The sequence below is a fragment of the Trichomycterus rosablanca genome, chromosome 11 (assembly GCF_030014385.1).
Source record: "Trichomycterus rosablanca isolate fTriRos1 chromosome 11, fTriRos1.hap1, whole genome shotgun sequence".
NCBI classification, from domain to species: domain Eukaryota; kingdom Metazoa; phylum Chordata; class Actinopteri; order Siluriformes; family Trichomycteridae; genus Trichomycterus; species Trichomycterus rosablanca.
In genome coordinates this window covers 1,324,488-1,345,810 of record NC_085998.1, presented here as the reverse complement: position 1 = coordinate 1,345,810, position 21,323 = coordinate 1,324,488, and the positions used below count along the sequence as shown (strand labels likewise).

At 39.0% G+C, this 21,323-nt stretch overlaps 1 protein-coding gene across 1 annotated transcript in view; it reads left to right on the top strand.

Annotated features, from left to right (window-relative positions):
- Window positions 1–21,323, top strand: part of LOC134323206 (uncharacterized) — a 69,625-nt gene that overhangs the window by 43,294 nt on the left and 5,008 nt on the right. The window contains exons 14-29 of the mRNA XM_063004657.1: window positions 1,094–1,267; window positions 1,649–1,825; window positions 2,140–2,313; window positions 2,657–2,830; window positions 3,738–3,911; window positions 4,166–4,342; window positions 7,949–8,131; window positions 13,129–13,302; window positions 14,795–14,968; window positions 16,947–17,120; window positions 17,326–17,499; window positions 18,206–18,379; window positions 18,516–18,692; window positions 19,240–19,422; window positions 20,375–20,548; window positions 21,045–21,224. Coding sequence (XP_062860727.1) covers window positions 1,094–1,267; window positions 1,649–1,825; window positions 2,140–2,313; window positions 2,657–2,830; window positions 3,738–3,911; window positions 4,166–4,342; window positions 7,949–8,131; window positions 13,129–13,302; window positions 14,795–14,968; window positions 16,947–17,120; window positions 17,326–17,499; window positions 18,206–18,379; window positions 18,516–18,692; window positions 19,240–19,422; window positions 20,375–20,548; window positions 21,045–21,224 — 2,817 coding nt within the window. The remainder of the gene's footprint in view (window positions 1–1,093; window positions 1,268–1,648; window positions 1,826–2,139; window positions 2,314–2,656; window positions 2,831–3,737; window positions 3,912–4,165; window positions 4,343–7,948; window positions 8,132–13,128; window positions 13,303–14,794; window positions 14,969–16,946; window positions 17,121–17,325; window positions 17,500–18,205; window positions 18,380–18,515; window positions 18,693–19,239; window positions 19,423–20,374; window positions 20,549–21,044; window positions 21,225–21,323) is intronic.

Below are 21,323 nucleotides of genomic sequence, written 5' to 3'. Positions count from 1 at the left end.
TAAACTTTCCAGAGCGATCGAACGCAGCATTTAACCAATCACAGCGCTGCCTCACCTGCGTTCATGTCTGTGGAGGAGAAATGAATCCCAATGAGAAAAGTGCATCCAAAGTTTTTCAGATCCACACAGTCAGCTAATTATTTATAGTTCTGGTAAATACTCAACGTGCTTTACGGCAAGTTTTATATTTTGCGTTATGTAACGCTGGTGGCGTGATAATGCGCGGGGTAAGGTTAGTTAGCGTTAGCTAGCTTGTTGGTAGTGGTTAGCTAAGAGTTTTGCTTGGCATGAGCTGGTCTGAGTTTAGGAAGGCATGGATATTCCGTTGCTTGCACATATTAAAATGGGGAGTTCAGAAATGTTGTGAAACTTCTTTCCTGGTGTGCCGTATAGCACTTCAGAGTTCAGTCTTTACCTCATTTACCTAACACACCTGGTTCGACTCATCTGGTCAGTTGAGGTTGACACTTTGGATGCACTTACCTCATTGGGATTCATTTCTCCTCCACAGACATGAACGCAGGTGAGGCAGCGCTGTGATTGGTTAAATGCTGCGTTCGATCGCTCTGGAAAGTTTACTTTTCCTGGGAAACCCGGATGTTTCACTTCAAGCTTGAATTCGTATTTCTGAGATTTGAATCTGAGAGATCTGAATTTTTTTAATCTGAATTTTTAAAATCTGAATATTGCAAGTTGTAATTTTGAAATGAAATTTTTTCAACAGCAAATTTCACCACCTCACAAGTTCAAATCACAAAAAAAGCATTGTTAAAATTCAAATTTATAAATTACGCCATTAAATATTTCAAATGTATAAAATTCAGATTGAAATATTTCAAATGTATAAAATTCAGATTGAAATATTTCAAATGTATAAAATTCAGATTCAAATACTTATGGCAGCGTTTGAGCTCCATAACACAGCAGCTTTCTGGAAATGAAGTTTGTATTTTAACTGAATTATTAACTAAGCAAAGTACTGATGCTCATGATGACCAGATAATTATGGTGCAGCATTGGTTTAAATACAGGAGATTAATTACACTGATCAATCCATTTATTTCCCCCTTTCTTCTGCTTGATTGTATTTCAGACTCAGTCAGTGTAATCTGACAGATGAAGGATGTTCAGCTCTGTTCCAAGTTCTATCATCAGATTCCTCCACTGTGAGAGAACTCGACCTGAGTAACAATCAGATTCAGGATTCAGGAGTCAGACTTATTTCTGATCTACTCAACAATACCAACTGTAAACTACAAAGTTTGAGGTAAGTCTGAATCATTCAGTGTGACCCTCAACATAAATACAACCAACAACCAAATGCACATTAACCATAAATACCACTACAGTCTAAAGTCAATCAACCACACATACACCCTCCAGTATACATGCAGTTATGTGAAATATTTAGGACGCTCCATGAAAACCTTTAATCAATAAACTTTAATTTTTTTTATTAGAAATGTCTGATTTGTAAAATGTAATTAATAGAAATGTTATTGTATTACTTTTATTACTCCTTAAAATGCCTAAAGTTACAACCCCAAATCCAAAAAACACCAGACAAAACCTGAAATATCTTCATCCTGTCTTCAATGAAATAAAAGTCAAAGTAAATGTAAGAAACTCTGATAAATGATTTCTGCAGATTATCAGATTGTGGTGTAAGAGAGGAAGGTTATGCTGCTCTGGCTGAAGCTCTGAGATCAAACCCATCATCAGAGCTGATGGAGCTGGATCTCAGAGGGAACCATCCTGGAGATTCAGGAGTAAAACTACTCGATGATCTAGTACAGGATCCAAACTGTAAACTGAAGAAACTGAGGTAAGTTATTTAATCATGTACAGTGCCTAGAAAATAATTCATTCCCTAAAGAATTTTGTCTAACATCAACAGATCAATGCTGAAGTGTAAAATCCACATAGTTTCTCTAAATGTTTTTAAATGTTTTGTAACCGCCACTGCAGTGAAGTAAGTTTTTAAGAACATTCAGAGTTATTGATTAAACTTAGATTTTTTTTTTCTGTGATTTTCCTTGATTTACATCTGTAGGACAGGATTATCATCCAGAATCAGATCTATGAGAGTTTTAATATATAATAATATAATTGTAAACATGATCTTATTTATGTCTGCAGGTTGGTGAAAACTGACGATGCTGAGAAAGCATTAAAGTCTCTGAGTGATAAACTTCATGTGAACCCGTTACTGCAGAGTGAGCTGGATCTGAGTCACAAAATAAAAGGACATCCTGGAATGACGAGGTTTTCTGCTCTACTGGAAGATCCACACTTCAGACCAAAGAAACTCACGTACGATATTTTATTCAATTATTTGCTTCTAAATTAGTCGTTAATAACAATTTGATCTTAGGTCCATAATCAATTTGATAAGCTTCTGTTCAATTTTCTCACTATCCTGTTAGAGAAAACTATTTAATAGAGGAACAGAAATGCATTAAGAAGTGTAATAATGTTTTTTTTTATTTACACTGATGAACATCCACAAACCTTCACTGATTTCAGCTGAAAAATTAAGTTTATTGTTTACTAAGAACTTGATACTGTTTCTTAGTAACATTTAAATATGTAGAATTGCAAGTAAAAATCAAGAAAACAAATAAAGACAGTTTGTAACAGCGCCCTCTCTCTGCAGGTTGTGTGGGTGCAGCTTAACAGAGAACGACTGCACTACTCTGGTTTCAGCTCTCAGTAGAAACCCATCACACCTGACTGATCTGGATCTGAGTCAAAATCCAATAAAAAACTCAGGAGTGAAGAAGCTCGTTCCTCTACTGCAGGATCATCAATACAAACTGAAACAACTCAAGTAAGTCCAGTAATATTATTATATACACATATTTGTTTCATCAACCTTTTCATATTTTTTACAACATTTGAATGTGCTAGAAAATAAACATTCAAGCTAAACACTGATTGGAACAAAAAAGATATTATTTTTATATACACTTGTGTACACAAGCCAGGAGAATAAGGGCCTTGCCTTATTTTATGCCTTTCTTATCTTTTTTTTTTTTTTTTTTTTTGAGAGTTTCATCAACCTAAGTAAAGTTAATTATTTAAAAAATATATTTATCAAGACTTTAGTGGCCCAACTGTTCCACTGAGCAGCATCTACTCCCATCTCCAAAAAAACCCATGTTATCACTGAAGTCACCCGTAGTACTTTATGTTAAACTTTGCTTTAAGGTGCTTGGGTGATGCAGCAGTAAAACACACTAGCACACCAGAGCTGACATCTCAGACTTTCTAAGTTTATATCTCAGCTCTGCTACAGGCAGTCCGGGCACCTACACAGGAAATTAATGTCTTAATTGTTGGGTTGGATTGCTGGAGGGAATTCCTCATAACTGATGCAGTTACGACCTCTGCTGGCTGATTGATGGTGCTGCAGAGAGACGGGGGATAATGGAGATCAGTGCAAGACTCTCCGTACGCAATACCTCTGCCATGTGAACTCACCTTGTGCAGGGAAAAAGATGTAGAGATGTTGGAGGGGGTGTGTGTTAGTCCCAGCTCTCCTCGGTCAGTAGAGGAGCTCAGCAGCCGTATAGAGGAAGCAAAATATGACCCGAGTAAATGACTATGACTACATTGGGTCAAAATGGAGGGAGAGATTGGTAGATTAGAAAGATCTTGAGCTGCTTTAGAGAAACGTTCACCATGTAATTGCTATAAATAAAGTTCTGATTCACTGTTTATGATTCTACTTACAGACTGAGAGATTGTGAGATCTTAGAAGAAGGTTATGTTGCTCTGGCTGGAGCTCTGATGTTAAACCTCTCATCACCTCTAACTGATCTGGATCTCAGTGGAAATAATCCAGGAACAGAAGGAATGAAGATGTTTAATGATTTATTAAAGAAACCAAAATCTAAACTGAGAGTGAGGTAATTTTTCCTTCCTGTGTTTAAATCAGTAAGTAAAGCTCAGAGTGAAATTAAACATCTTTAATACTTTTATTACTTATATTATCATTAAAACAGTTTTAATAATTTTGGTGGACTTTTTTCCCATTAGCACTTTATATTCTGCATGTAAAGTCAAAGCCCAAGCAAACACATATTTAAGTATGGACTGATCAAATGTGGATGGATCGATGGAGGTGGATGGATAATGATCATTAATCTTTATCATTCTGTAGATTTCTGAGTAGAAGCCCTGAGATGGATGCAGCTTGTGATTATCTGAATAAAATGGATATAAAGATGTTAGAACTGAGTGAGGTGGATCTGAGTGGAAGAAGAAATATTGGAGATTCAGGAGTTAAACATCTATCGACTGTACTGAAGGATCCACACTGCATGATTACAAAACTTACGTATGTTTTTTATTTCATCAGTATATTAAAAATGTATTCTTTTGCCGCTCAGGTGGCGCAGCGGTAAAAGAGACGCGCTGCAACCAGGGCTGGATTCAGATACCTGGTATCGAATCCAGCTTTGCTTTGCCGGTTTGAAGCTGAGTGGCTATATGAGCAACGATTGGCCGGTTGCTCATGAGGGGGGTGGGACAAAGAACCGGATGTGGGTCTCTCTCTGTCAGAATGCGATTACGTTCTCTGCCGGCTGATTGGAGGCGCTTGCACAGGGATGGGAGAGGGTGCCCTTAGGGTGTGTCTCTCCGCATGCAACGCTAGGTGGCGCCAAACTCATCAATGTGTGGGTGGCAAAGATGCATCTGGCTGCTGGTCGTGTTACGGAGGGGATACGGGTTAGCTTCAATCACCTCCGTCAGGGCAGGGTTTGGCATAGACAGAGAGAAAGCATGATGCTAATTGAACAATTGGATGCGCTAAAAGGGGAGAAAAGGGGTAAAAAAAAAAAAAAATGTATTCTTTTAAGGAAAGAAAGAATCAGTGAATGATGTGTAACTACTACATGTAAAGTAATAGTTCATAACTGTATCATTATTAATAAATGTTAAGTTTTTATTATTTTATAGACCTAACTGCATTCAAAATCTAAATATAATCTTTAGCTTGCCAGTGTGTCTACAGGTATCTTTACATGTATGTAAATTAAACTTAATGAAAAATGAAAACTTTAAGCATAAATTAAACTTTAATGATAAATACAAACTTTATGACAAATGAAAACTAATAAATGAGAATACAATATTTGGCCAAAACAATGTGGACACATGGGGAACTAGTTTAAGTTAATGACTGAAGCTTTCCGTAAACAAGAGAAACTACAAATTAATAGGACAGTAGATAAGATAAGATGCCTGAATGTTATCTTATCTATATCCTTTATCTTTATCTTATCTTAGATGAACATTGAAAGATTCTTCGACCCAGAGATAAAACAATATAGTGCGTATTCAACTTTAACATGAATAATCATTTGTACAAAGCTTAGTTTCAGAATAGTTGGGACAGAGTGTGAAAGGCTAATGAGAAGCAGTGATGTGTAAATGTACTTCGATCTCTACTTTAAAAAAGAAAACAGAACAGAAATGGGATAATGTGACCCTCGACCCCTCGGATGGTACTGCATTTAAAAGCTAGCATGCTTCAGTCATGGATATCAGTACATGTTGATCAGGAGCACAATATATATTTTTGACCTCACAGTGGAAACGTGCTGTGATCTTATGAGCTGACTTATCAGATGCTTTATTAAAATAATGGATGTCGTGTTCAATATTCTAAACATCCAGATTTTTAAAAGTATAAAGTTTTAGAATCAGTTAAATAATTAAAAAATATGCCCAAAAATATGTGGACACCCCTTCTAATAATTGAATTTAGGTGTTTATGATGTGTAATGCTGGGCAGTGATAGCTCAGTGGTTAAGGTACTGGACTAGTAAGCAGAAGGTTGCCGGTTCAAGCCCCGCCACCACCAAGTTGCCACTGTTGGGTCCCTGAGCAAGGCCCTTAACCCTTAATTGCTCATGGTGTAAATCGCTTTGGATAAAAGCATCTGCTAAATGCTGTAAATGTAAATGTAATGTGTATTATATAGGGAAAAAACAATTATATGCTTTTAACTTTGGGTAAATGGTTTGGGGAAGGTCCTTTTCTGTTCTAGTATCATTGTGCTTCTGTGCATATAGATCACATAGATATGTAAGTCAATTTGTTATAAAATAATTTCAGTGGTCTGCACAGCGCCCTGATTTTAACCCTAATGCACACCTTTTGGATGAATTGGAAGAGATGTGCTTGACAGACCCACCTGCAGTCCAGACCTGTCCTATTTAAAACTGTGACTTGTGAAGCAAGACATTTTTTAAATAACTTTGTATTTATTTGTATATTCATTTCTGTCCCATTTTTATCTGAAATTGAGGTTTGTAATGTCATATGACTGAGAATGACAGACTTATACAGTGGGGTCAAAAAGTATTTAGTCAGCCACTGATTGTGCAGGTTCTCCTACTTAGAAAGATGAGAGAGGTCTGTAATTTTCATCATAGGTACACTTCAACTATGAGAGACAAAATGAGAAAAAAAAATCCAGGAAATCACATTGTAGGATTTTTAAAGAATTTATTTGTAAATTATGGTGGAAAATAAGTATTTGGTCACCCACAAACAAGCAAGATTTCTGGCTCTCACAGACCTGTAACTTCTTCTTTAAGAAGCTCTTCTGTCCTCCACTCATTACCTGTATTAATGGCACCTGTTTGACCTCGTTATCTGTATAAAAGACACCTGTCCACAGCCTCAAACAGTCAGACTCCAAACTCAACCATGGCCAAGACCAAAGAGCTGTCGAAGGACACCAGGAAGAAAACTGTAGACCTGCACCAGGCTGGGAAGAGTGAATCTACAATAGGCAAGCAGGTTGGTGTGAATAAATCAACTGTGGGAGTAATTGTAAGAAAATGGAAGACATACAAGACCTTTGATAATCTCCCTTGGGGTCAAGATCTCATCCCGTGGGGTCAAAATGATCATGAGAACGGTGAGCAAAAATCCCAGAACTACACGGAGGGACCTGATGAATGACCTGCAGAGAGCTGGGACCAAAGTAACAAAGGCTACCATCAGTAACACACTACGCCGAGAGGGACTCAAATCCTGCAGTGCCAGGCGTGTCCCCCTGCTTAAGCCAGTACATGTCCAGGCCCGTCTGAAGTTTGCCAGAGAGCATATGGATGATCCAGAAGAGGATTGGGAGAATATCATGTGGTCAGATGAAACCAAAATGGAACTTTTTGGTAAAAACTCAACTCGTCGTGCTACTGTGAAGCATGGGGGTGGAAACATCATGCTTTGGGGCTGTTTTTCTGCAAAGGGGACAGGACGACTGATCCGTGTTAAGGGAAGAATGAACGGGGCCATGTATCGTGAGATTTTAAGCCAAAACCTCCTTCCATCAGTGAGAGCATTGAAGATGGAACGTGGCTGGGTCTTCCAGCATGACAATGATCCCAAACACACCGCTCGGGCAACGAAGGAGTGGCTCCGTAAAAAGCATTTCAAGGTCCTGGAGTGGCCTAGCCAGTCTCCAGACCTCAACCCCATAGAAAATTTGTGGAGTCCGTGTTGCCCAGCGACAGCCCCAAAACATCACTGCTCTAGAGGAGATCTGCATGGAGGAATGGGCCAAAATACCAGCTACAGTGTGTGCAAACCTGGTGAAGACTTACAGGAAACGTTTCACCTCTGTCATTGCCAACAAAGGTTATGTTACAAAGTATTGAGTTGAACTTTTGTTATTGACCAAATACTTATTTTCCATTATAATTTACAAATAAATTATTTAAAATTTTATATTTTTTTGTGATTTACAGAAAAAAATTTTTTTTTGTGATTTCCTGGATTTTTTTTTCTCATTTTGTCTCTCATAGTTGAAGTGTAGCTATGATGAAAATTACAGACCTCTCTCATCTTTCTAAGTAGGAGAACCTGCACAATCAGTGGCTGACTAAATACTTTTTGACCACACTGTATACTTGTGTTCTTTCTGCAGATTATCAGATTGTGATGTAGGAGATGAAGGTTATGTTGCTCTGGCTGAAGCTCTGAACTCAAACCGTTCATACATGAAGGAGCTGGATCTCAGAGGGAACCATCCTGGAGAATCAGGAGTGCAGAAGATCTGTACCGTATGTAAGGCTGGATGGTTAAACTGGACAAATGAAATTAAGCTGAGGTGAGAGATTTTTGTTTCCATAACTTTACTGAAATAATTCCCATTAACACACTCCTAATCCTAATCAGATACATTCACACCGTTTTACATGAATGAAATTAAGGTAATTTTCACTTTTGCTCAGAACATTTGGGTCTGTAACTGGTACTGATTCTTGATTTATTTAGAGAGGACGCTATATAAGTTTTATTTTTACACAGTCAAGTTTTTCCTGTTATAGTCAAGTCAAGTCAACTTTATTTATATAGCGCTTTTTAGAATAGACATTGTCTCAAAGCAACTTTACAAAATCCAGGACCAACAGATACAAAAACCCCTGTTGAGCAAGCCGAGGGCGACAGTGGCAAGGAAAAACTCCCTGAAAATTACAGGAAGAAACCTTGAGAGGAACCAGACTCAGCAGGGCCCATCCTTCTTGGGTGGTCTGGAGGAAACTTTAAATAAATACACGATTTACACAAAGCATACAAACACAGAATTAAATTATCTAAAACTTATAACTGGTAATAAATAGATAAATAAATAAATAATAATAATAGAGTTATTATTCGGTCTAGTCTTCAATAAAGTCTGTAGTGATTTCTTGTCATTCTTGGTGCAATTACACCAGACCCGTCACATCCGGCACAAGCAGCTGATATATACAGCTGTGTGTCATCTGCATAGCAGTGAAATTTTATGCCATGTTTATGAATAATTTCACCTAATGGGAGCATATAGAGTGTAAATAATAGCGGTCCCAGTACCGACCCCTGTGGAACACCACACTTTACTTTTGTAGTTTCTGAGCATTTATTATTTACATAAACAAATTGCGAGCGGTCAGTCAGATATGATTGAAACCAAGAGTGGCCTCTCCAGTAAAATGTTCTGATCGACCGTATCAAACGCTGCGCTAAGATCTAATAGAACAAGAAAAGAGACACATCCATTATCAGAAGACATTAACAACTCGTTAACTACTCTAATTAATGCGGTTTCGGTACTATGGTTGGGTCTAAATCCTGATTGAAATTTTTCATGAATACAATTTTCATTCAAATAAGAACATAACTGTTTGGAAACGACTTTTTCTAATATCTTAGAGACAAAAGGAAGGTTTGAAATTGGCCTATAATTAGATAAAACATGTGGATCAAGATTAGGTTTTTAAATCAGGGGTTTAATAACAGCACTTTTAAACAATTTAGGTACATATCCAAGGCTAAGGGATGCATTGATTAATGTAAGCAGGGGCTCTACAATAGCTGGGAGTAAATCTTTAAGTAAACGAGTTGGAACAGGATCGAGTATACACGATGATGACTTTGATGATTTAATCAACACAGTTAGTTCATTTTGGGAGATTGGATTAAAGGAATTTAGTTGGATTAACTCGTTACTATTATCACCACTGCTGCTCGGAGTGAGTTTATACTTAACATTGGCAAGTGACTCACTTTGACTCTGAAGTCGTATTTTTTCTATCTTATCATTAAAGAAATGTAAAAAATCATCGCTGGTACAGTCGGGTGGTTATTAGATTCAGTTTCATTGACGTTTTTAGTTAATTTGGACACTGTCTCAAAAAGGAATCTAGGATTGTTCTTATTTTTCTCTATTAGGGACGAATAATATACAGATTTAGCTTTTATAAGTGTATGTTTATACTCAGAGCATCTTTCCAAGCAATCTTATACACTTCCAGTGTAGTGTGACGCCACTTGCGTTCTAATTTCCGTGCTGCTTGTTTAAGTGCGCATGTGTGGTCATTGTACCATGGAGCAAGTTTTTTCTCCCTAATCAGTTTAGTTTTGAGTGGGGCTACGTTATCTAAGGTTGTGCGCAGTACGGTCTCTAGGTTTTGAGTTGCCTGATCTAGTTCTTTAGGTTCTGATAAGGACCAGGGGGTCGATAAACAGTAACCAGCTTAAACATACTAGTTTTATCAGATGAACATTTATTGGCTATGTCAGAGATAAGAACTTCAAACGAGTTTGTTATGGGAGATGATTTTACAGTGAGACCTACTGTATGTCTTTATCATAAATTGTGGCTATTCCTCCACCACGACCGCTAAGACGTGGCTTATGTTCATAACTGTAACCCGGAGGAGTTGCTTCATTTAAACCTAGATACTCATCAGGTCTAGCCCAGGTCTCGGTTAAACAAAGTGCACTAAGACAATTATCTGTAATTATTTCATTTACAATTACTGTTTTGCATGCAAGTGACCTGATGTTTAGAAGTCCTAACTTTAGTTTAGCCTTACTAGGGTTTTCATGATGCTCATTTAGATGAATTTTAATTAAGTTATTATGACATACTTTTTGATTTTGTTTTGGCTTACACCTGCCACGGTAAACAGACACAGTCTCAATGGTTTGTGACCTAAGGATTCCAGGTGACGTCCGATGGCGACTCGCAGACAGTTGGTTAGGCCTGTTAGTCTGCTGCCTGGTCTTGGCTCTGGATAGTCATTTAACACTATCTGCCGCTACACTAACGCGGTGGTAAAGCCTGTCACCTATACTGCAAGAAATGCGAGCAGCACCCTCCCACGTGGGGTGGACACCATCCCGCTTCAAAAGACCAGGCCTTCCCTCAAAGGTGGACCAATTATCTACAAAATCAATGCAGTTTTCTGAGCACCATTTAGACATCCAGCGGTTCAGCGACAACAACCTGCTGTAGGTTTCACCACTGGGTCGAATCGGTAAGGGGCCAGAGCACACTACTGCCTCAGACATCGACCTAGCTAACTCACACACCTCTTTAACATTACTCTTAGTAACCTCAGACTGCCGTAAACGAACATCATTAGTGCCGACGTGGATAACAATCTTCGAAAATCTACGATTAGCATTAGCCAGCACTTTTAGATTTGCTCTGATGTCAGGCGCCCTGGCCCCCGGAATACAAGTGACTATGGTTGCTGGTGTCTCTATGGGGGTTGCAATACGCACGTGTCGGAGCTGAGAATCTCCTATAACCAGAGCACCTACATTAACAGGCTTCTCAGCGGGTGGCTCACTGAGTGGGGAAAACCTGTTGGACACGTGCAACTGAGATGGTCGGTGCTTTTCCCTACGACTATGTCGCCGAGACGTCACCCAGTCGCCCCGCTGTGAGGGCTCTAATGCCGGAGTCTGGGGTTCTACACCTGAACTGCTGCCATTCGGGACTGCTACAGCTGAATCTAAACACTCACTAGTAGTAGTCTGTTCTAATGCCCGAATGCGCCCTTCTAACACTGAGATCTTCTCCGTCAGACTAACAACTAATCTACACTTATCACATGTAAAGTTATCACTAAACACGGAGAAGGAATAACTGAACATATTACACTCAATACAGGGATATAATGCTCCTGCTGGGGCCATTTATAACAGAGAGAAAGTACTTAGCTTTAGAAGATGAGTTGAAGTTGCTGTTTAAGTTGGATTCACTGGCGCTTCTGCTGGTAGTCACAGAAAAACGGCTTTAATTCCGGACGAACAGGCGATGATGAGCTGGAATATAAAAACCAACCACCAAACAACACAAACGCACTTCCTTGCTGACGAAACGGCTGTAATCCTAAAGGAAAACGGTGTTTATACGCCGGTGTACAAAACAAACAAACAGAACACGCTTCCTATGAACAGAAAACGGCTTTAACTCTCCACAAACAAAGGTGTTTAAGCGCTGAACTACAAAAACAAACCAAACACGAACGCGCTTTGTTTCCAAAAAAACGCATCAACATGGTACATTACTCATCCTCTAATGATTTTAAACAGTTTATTTAAAACAACTGAAACAGAGAGAGCAGTTGAGAGCAGGAGGATGAGGACCAATGTTTAGAACTAGTAAGTCCAGGCGAAGTTGCCCTCTGGAGGCCTGGAAGTGCAATGACATGCAGCCAGACTTTTGGGAAAAGCCCGTTCCGGCCCCCCAGTGGCAATGCTACACAGCCCCCTCCCCAATGGTCAATCATCCCGGTGACCACACACCAGCACTCACTGGGTGGCTCTGTGTTCGCACCGCACCCCATTACACTGCCGAGCCGCCATTCCGCTCACCGCTGCGCTTGGCCAACACATGCCCCCGCAGCAACACTAAGCTGGCACACTCCGACAGATCGGGCATCTTGGCCCACCAAACCACCAGAGCCACCCTGGACACCACGATCCCACTTCTGACACCAATGTAGCGTTTCTACGGCATCGAAGACGAAATGGGATAGGAAATCTGCTCTTTCAATGAACATGTGGACAAACACCCATTTACACACATAGACATTCATACCACATATACACAGCCTACAGCTGATAGCTGCAGAGCCCAAAGCCAATGATGCATTTCTCGCGTAGCCAGCCCATTTCCATCGCTGAATAACACGGTCACGGTAGATCTTGATACCACAGCCGCAAGTCCTTCTGGGTAAAGCTCCCTCCCCTTCTCATCCACAGCAGCGGGTCGCTACAGTATGTTTGTATGGTTGGTTATAGATGATTTAGTGACTGTCCAGTCTTTGTAATTAAACATGAATACAATTATTAGTTTTTTATTGAAAAAGTCATTGTGTACCTGCTAACAATTGATTAATTAAATATTTACTTTATACGACATTAAATAGTAGATTGTAGCTGGAAATGTATAAATACTTCATAGAACATAAATATGTTCACTGTGAATACATTTTTTTTTACTTTTTGTGAAGTTTAGACAATCACATGACCAGATTTCATTTATACATGGTGCAGTTTGCATTCATGTTTACTTGGATCAAACCCCAGACTCCAGTCTTATGGCAGACTAGTATTAGTAGTCAGAATCGCACCTGGGCTCTGAAACTGCTTTTCCATCTGTTAAAACATATAGAACTTTAAATCTAAATAGAAGTGTGGAAACACTGTAAGATTGTGTATCAGTAAAATCATTATTAGACTGTTATTAATCTTATACATGTTATGAATGTTATTAATGTTATTAATGTTATAAGATTGATGTTTCTGGATGTTTTTTCTCTACAGGCTGTTTAAAAGTCCTGATGCAGAGGAAGCCTACATCACTCTCAATCAGATTCTAGGTAAAAACATCTTACTGCAGAAGAAACTCCATCTGAACTCCAAATCACTGAAAGAGATCAAAGTGAATCAACTATCAGCTCTGCTGGAGGATCCACACTGTACAATCCAAAACCTTACGTAAGAGGAACCATTTTCTACTATTATATTATTTTTTTATTTTACATATTTATTATAAATAAATGCTATAGATTATATGATGGGAATTTCAAGAACCTAGTTGTGAACATAGTTAATGGTTTATGGGTCACTACACTGAAACTGAAATCTCTCATTAACCCAAGTATTCAGACCCTCTGCATTCCAAAATGTGCTGAGGTGTATCCTGTTTGCTTTAATGATTCTTGAGATGTGTCACTGAGAAGCTCTGCTCAGATGTGAGATATGACAAAAAAAAAAACCATGAAGCTATCTCACTCTCAAAGATCAAATAGTATTAGACATAGGTCAAGGCAAGGATATAAAACTATATCTACAGCTTTGAGTGTATCTCAATCATTTTGGAAGAAGCTTGGAACAGCCATGAACCTTCTAGCCAAATTGGCCATCTAGGCAAGAAGGTCAGGGAGGTAAGAAAGAACCAAATGGTCACTATATAAGTGCTCCAAAAGTCCTATGAAGAAATGTGAAAACATGTTGGATGGACAACCACCTTAGAGACCCTCTGTAGGTCTTTTGTGGCAGAGTGGTGAGATAAAAGCCACTGTTGATTAAAAGGTAAAAAAAATTACCAGAAATCAGCTAGAAAGGTCCTTTGTGTTACATCTGGACAAAGGGAAAAAGAGACTAGCTGGTGGAATGAGGAAGTGCAGGGGTGTTTAAGAAGCAAGAAGTCTGTGAAAATGAACTGGGAGCCAAAGGCTAAGGAGAAGGCGTATGGAAGCTGTACGGGACGTTTGACATTAATAAGGGTGAAAAGGACTCATACCGATATTGCAGGTTGGAGTGATAAAGAATGCGGATGGGTTTTTTATTTGGCCTTCGGCTTGATCTCGTTCCATGGCAACTTGATGGATGAACGATCTGTAGGAATATTGGTCCTGTGCAAGTCTAGATAGGTCCGCCAGGGTCTTCTCTGCCGTTATTGTGATTGTGTCGAGCCATCGAGTTGCTGGTCTTCCTCTTCGCGTTGTTCCTTCTATTCTTCCGACCATGATGTGTCCAAAGTAGGCAAGTCGTAGCTTAGCGATCCTCGATTCGAGTGACATGTCCGGCTTGATTTGTTCCAAAATTAATTTGTTGGTTTTTAGTATTTTCAGAAGATAATTTTATGAAGAAAATGGGAAAGAAGAGGGTTGGATTAGCAAGAAGGAGGTGAGGGCAGCTACAAAGAGAAAGAAGAGTGGAAAGGCAGGTGACCCAGATAACAAACCAATAGAGGCATACATGTTTAGGAGAGATGGCAGTGAATTTTTTAACTAGATTGTTTAACAAAATCTTGGAATGTGAGAGGATCTCTGAGGAGTGGAGACGAAGCATAAAGTTTATATTTTTTAAGAATAAGGGTGACATGCAGAACTGCAGCAAAGTGTGTGTTAGTGTGTGTGTACTATTGCAAATAAAAATAAGAAAACAAATAAAGACAGTTTCTAACAGCGCCCTCTCTCTGCAGGTTGTGTGGGTGCAGCTTAACAGAGAACGACTGCACTACTCTGGTTTCAGCTCTCAGTATAAACCCATCACACCTGACTGATCTGGATCTGAGTCAAAATCCAATAAAAAACTCAGGAGTGAAGAAGCTCGTTCCTCTACTGCAGAATCATCAATACAACCTGAAACAACTCAAGTAAGTCCAGTAATATTATTATATACACATATTTAATAGAAATGAACAGTGATGTCACTGCATAGTGTACCAGCGTCTGCTAGATGCCTTAAATGTGAATATTTACAGTGGGGCCAAAAAGTATTTAGTCAGCCACTGATTGTGCAGGTTCTCCTACTTAGAAAGATGAGAGAGGTCTGTAATTTTCATCATAGCTACACTTCAACTATGAGAGACAAAATGAGAAAAAAAAATCCAGGAAATCACATTGTAGGATTTTTAAAGAATTTATTTGTAAATTATGGTGGAAAATAAGTATTTGGTCAATAACAAAAGTTCAACTCAATACTTTGTAACATAACCTTTGTTGGCAATGACAGAGGTGAAACGTTTCCTGTAAGTCTTCACCAGGTCTGCACACACTGTAGCTGGTATTTTGGCCCATTCCTCCATGCAGATCTCCTCTAGAGCAGTGATGTTTTGGGGCTGTGGCTGGGCAACACGGACTCCACAAATTTTCTATGGGGTTGAGGTCTGGAGACTGGCTAGGCCACTCCAGGACCTTGAAATGCTTTTTACGGAGCCACTCCTTCGTTGCCCGAGCGGTGTGTTTGGGATCATCGTCATGCTGGAAGACCCAGCCACGTTCCATCTTCAATGCTCTCACTGATGGAAGGAGGTTTTGGCTTAAAATCTCACGATACATGGTCCCGTTCATTCTTCCCTTAACACGGATCAGTCGTCCTGTCCCCTTTGCAGAAAAACAGCCCCAAAGCATGATGTTTCCACCCCCATGCTTCACAGTAGGTATGGTGTTCTTGGGTTCTTCTTCTTCCTCCAAACACGACGAGTTGAGTTTTTACCAAAAAGTTCCATTTTGGTTTCATCTGACCACATGATATTCTCCCAATCCTCTTCTGGATCATCCATATGCTCTCTGGCAAACTTCAGACGGGCCTGGACATGTACTGGGTTAAGCAGGGGGACACGCCTGGCACTGCAGGATTTGAGTCCCTCTCGGCGTAGTGTGTTACTGATGGTAGCCTTTGTTACTTTGGTCCCAGCTCTCTGCAGGTCATTCATCAGGTCCCTCTGTGTAGTTCTGGGATTTTTGCTCACCGTTCTCATGATCATTTTGACCCCACGGGATGAGATCTTGCGTGGGGCCCCAGATCGAGGGAGATTATCAATGGTCTTGTGTCTTCCATTTTCTTACAATTGCTCCCACAGTTGATTTATTCACACCAACCTGCTTGCCTATTGTAGATTCACTCTTCCCAGCCTGGTGCAGGTCTACAGTTTTCTTTGGTCTTGGCCATGGTTGAGTTTGGAGTCTGACTGTTTGAGGCTGTGGACAGGTGTCTTTTATACAGATAACGAGGTCAAACAGGTGCCATTAATACAGGTAACGAGTGGAGGACAGAAGAGCTTCTTAAAGAAGAAGTTACAGGTCTGTGAGAGCCAGAAATCTTGCTTGTTTGTGGGTGACCAAATACTTATTTTCCACCATAATTTACAAATAAATTATTTAAAAATCCTACAATGTGATTTCCTGGATTTTTTTTCTCATTTTGTCTCTCATAGTTGAAGTGTAGCTATGATGAAAATTACAGACCTCTCTCATCTTTCTAAGTAGGAGAACCTGCACAATCAGTGGCTGACTAAATACTTTTTGGCCCCACTGTATTTCTTTAGAAAAGACCATAATACATGTTAAATTAAACACTGACTTTTACTCTAGTTCTATAAGCCCACCATGATCATGAGTTTATCAACTGGTAACCGAACCAATACAACAGAATCAAAATCTCCTCCCTTGGAAATATGTCAACCTTAAGATAGAGGTTTTTTCCTACTGGAAAAAGTACTTTTTACTTAATCATTTTAGGTTTAGCTCAATAATAAAATAAATCTGGAGAAACTCGAGCTGTTTCTTATATCATCATTTAAATGCTCTTAAAGCCCCTAAAGTTCTGATTCATTTTTTTTCTACTTACAGACTGAGAGATTGTGAGATCTCAGATGAAGGTTATGTTGCTCTGGCTGGAGCTCTGATGTTAAACCCATCATCACCTCTAACTGATCTGGATCTCAGTGGAAATAATCCAGGAACAGAAGGAATGAAGATGTTTAATGATTTATTAAAGAAACCAAACTCTAAACTGAGAGTGAGGTGAGTACATTTAACTTTTGTGTTTAAATCAGTCTGTTAATAAATTTATTTTATTATAAATTACCATTAAACTGAACTAAAAATGTTAGCAAAGGTCTGAACTTTATACTCTGAATGGAAAATTATTTTAAATAAACTGTGAAATTCATCTTAATTCATTTAAAATCATATAAAAACATATATAATTGCTATTATTGTTCTGTAGATTTCTGAGGAGAAGCTCTGAGATGGATAAAGCTTGTGATTATCTGAATAAAATGGATATAAAGATGTTAGAACTGAGTGAGCTGGATCTGAGTGGAAGAAATATTGGAGATTCAGGAGTTAAACATCTATCGACTGTACTGAAGGATCCACACTGCATGGTTACAAAACTCACGTAAGTTTATTCTTTCATCAGTACAGTTGCAGAGGTTTATTGTTGTAACCCACCACCAGACCTAGACTTAAATCTCAGTGGTGCCACCGGCCTGGTCGGGCGCTTCACATTAACACTTGAACATGAAGTGAAGAATAAACATGTGATCACCTGGAACAGTGACTCCTAACTGTCTGGTTCAGCAAGAGAAAAAAGAAGCAGCTCCAGATGCTGGTTAAGGCGTGTACGAGCCTGTAGGAGGCGCAAATCAAAGGAGAATTAAGGAAAATATTTAATCACCATGACTAACGAAGATGTTCAGGCATTTTTAATGTGTCTGATTTGTTAGAATAATAAGGTTAGAATCTGACATTTTTTTCTAAACTAGTTTCTATTTGCAATAAATTCAAATAAAATGTAAATAAATGTCAGAGGCAAGAATAAAATCCTACTTATTTGTTGTGAAATAATCATGAATTTCCTCCTGGATGGTTCATGTGGGTAAAATATAAATAAAACATCATCAGAAAACAGCCTGATGAACAAGATCTAAACCTCAACTGATCCTCAAACCCTACAGAGTAAATAAAACCTTCCGGGAACAGTGAGGGAGAAAATCCTCAAGAGGAACAGACATGATTTAATTTTACACCCACCAACATGTAGCTTATAATATTATATTATTTATAAATACTTTTATTCAGATGTTTTTCTTCTCTCTCTGCAGCTTGAGGAACTGCAGCGTTACAGATAAAAGTTGTACTGATCTGAAATCAGCTCTTGATGTAAATCCATCACACCTGAAAGATCTGGATCTGAGTTACAATCAACTAGGAGATTCAGGAGTGATTCAGATCTCTCATCTACTGAAGAATCCACAGTTCAAACTCCACAACTTCACGTTAGTATTTATTATCATTTATTTATTACCAAATCATTGGTGTTGTTTGTTTCTAATCAGACTCGTTATTCATGAGAAAGTAAAATATGAACCAACAATAATTGTAAATAATTAAATATTGTTATTATTTCTGCAGATTATCAGATTGTGGTGTAGGAGAGGAAGGTTATGCTGCTCTGGCTGAAGCTCTGAGATCAAACCCATCATCAGAGCTGATGGAGCTGGATCTCAGAGGGAACCATCCTGGAGATTCAGGAGTAAAACTGCTCGATGATTTACTACAGGATCCAAACTGTAAACTGAAGACACTGAGGTGAGAGAATGACACACTTATCATTTCTATTCCTTTATCTGAAGCATGAAAGATAAGACATCATTTGATTACACTAATGCTTTGTGTGTTTTCAAAGGATTTACAAACGTTTTCTTGCATCTGTACCACCTTAAATCATTACTAACAGTGAGATTAATCACATTAACGTATTAGCACATCTAGGGTTAGACTTGTCAGCAACCCCTCTGGTTACTTCATTTTGCCAAACTTACCATAAAATGCAGGTAGATGGATTGGCCGATCTAAATTGTTATGCCCTGTAATGGACCGTGACCCATAGGCTTCACTCCCACCTCGACCCCAGTCAGGATGAAGTGGTTACTAAGAAGGAATGAATGAATCACTTGTATTAACTGTGTTCTAAATTTGTGGAACCTAATTTTTATAACTTTAGTTTATATATTTTTACATGAGAACGTTCATCAAACTCAGAGTGTATCATATACCATAAGTAGTACAAGTAGCTGACCGTTAATAACACATGTTAATATAAAGTTTTTTATTATTTTTTTTTCTCTCTCTGCAGGTTATTAAAGTCTTCTAGAGCAGAAGAAGTCTACACCTCTCTTTGTTCCACTCTGGGTCAGAACCTCTTAATACTGACCCAGATGAAGCTGGAGAGGAACCCAGGGGGGGTATCAGGAGATTCCAGAGTGAAGCTTCTCTCAGCGTTTCTGCAGGACTCTCACTGCAAACTGCAGAAACTCCAGTCAGTACTTCACTCTTCAGCTGCTCGTGTTTGTAGTTCAGAGAGAAATGAGATTTATTAGCACATGAATGTTAAACTCCGTCATTCTGAACTACAAGAGCTTCTTTCATTCAGTTCCATCATTACAGGTTCTGGTACTGCATGTAGAACCTGATGATGAATTCAGGTGCTCAGTAGAAGATCATTTATACTAAATAGTTACCTAATAAATACACACACACACACACACACACACACACACACACACACTCACACCAGAGAGGAAAGATGCAAAAAAATTTGACTGTTTTTAATACAATTTCTGTTGTAATTCTGCACATGTTAAACACCACTAACTCACATCAGACTGAGTTCTAATAAAGTTGTTAGTTGGGCACTAAAAAGTGTATAATAAGAAAATAATGTAGTAACTCTGGTGAAACACTGTATAGTGCACTGCTGCTGATTAAGGACACGACCTCAGTGAAGTTTGTTTGTTTATTAGGATTATAACGTCATGTTTTACACTTTTGGTTACATTCATGACAGGAACGGTAGTTTATCTTCACACAAGTTTCTTCAGGTCACAAGTTTATATCGAACACAGTCATGGACAATTTAGTATCTCCAATTCACCTCACTTGCATGTTTTTGGACTGTGGGAGGAAACCGGAGCACCCGGAGTAAACCCCCGCAGGCACGGGGAGAACATGCAAACTCCACACAGAAAGGACCCGGACAGCCCCACCTGGGGATCGAACCCAGGACCTTCTTGCTGTGAGGCGACAGTGACCTCAGTGAAGCATTTTAAATCTATTATTATTATAATAAACAATAATCAATAAAACAATCAAACCTTTAATATTTACATAACTTACCTACAGTGATCAGAATCAGTAAGTGTCTGATATTTAAATAATTCAGCATCTGAACATATCTGATAGATAAATTTGGGTGTTTCTGTTGTGTTTAGGATTAATGATGATGATCTAACGATGAAGAGCTGTTCAGCTTTATCTGAAGTTCTGAGATCAGGATCCTCCAGTCTGAGAGAGCTGGACCTGAGCAACAACAACCTACAGAACTCTGGAGTACAGAAGCTCTGTGAAGGACTGGAGAAGAAAGAGTGTAAACTGGAGGTTCTGAGGTAATGGTGTTTAAAATCTACACTTCTGTAATCCACAACATCTCATGGTGTTGAGAAAACCACAGAACCAGGCGTTACTGAGACCCTAATTCTACTACAGGTGAGAAGGTCTCAGTAAGAGTAGGTCAGATAAAGATGTTCACAGGCGAGTGCCTGGTCATCAAGTGGTCACCAAGCCACCCATGTTACCCAGTCAGGGTTTAGATGAAATGGTGACATGGAACCATCTTGTTGGCTCACAGCCTTCAGGGTGAAGGTTGAAGAATTTTGGAATAAAACCTTGGCATGTATCTTCTGGGAATCTTCAGGTCAGCAACAGCAGTTCTGCAGTTATTATAATGTTGGAGTTTGGGCTAAAAGAGCTCTGAGTAGAGCCACCACCTTAAATTACGAGGTGCCAGTCAATTTTGGAATAAAACCTTGGCATATATCTTGACATTATTATGTAGTTTACACCCTGTTCCAACTGTTCTGGTTTCCTGTGTTCTTTCTGCAGATTATCAGATTGTGGTGTAGGAGATGAAGGTTTTGCTGCTCTGGCTGAAGCTCTGAAATCAAACCGTTCATACATGAAGGAGCTGGATCTCAGAGGGAACCATCCTGGAGAATCAGGAGTGCAGATGATCTGTAGCGTATGTGAGGGTGGATGGTTAAACAGGAATAAAATTAAACTGAGGTGAGAGATTTTTGTTTTCATCACTTTACTGTCGTCTCTAAAATCTGATGATTTTACTGTTGCAGAATTATTAGATTTAAACTAAATATGAATGTAAAT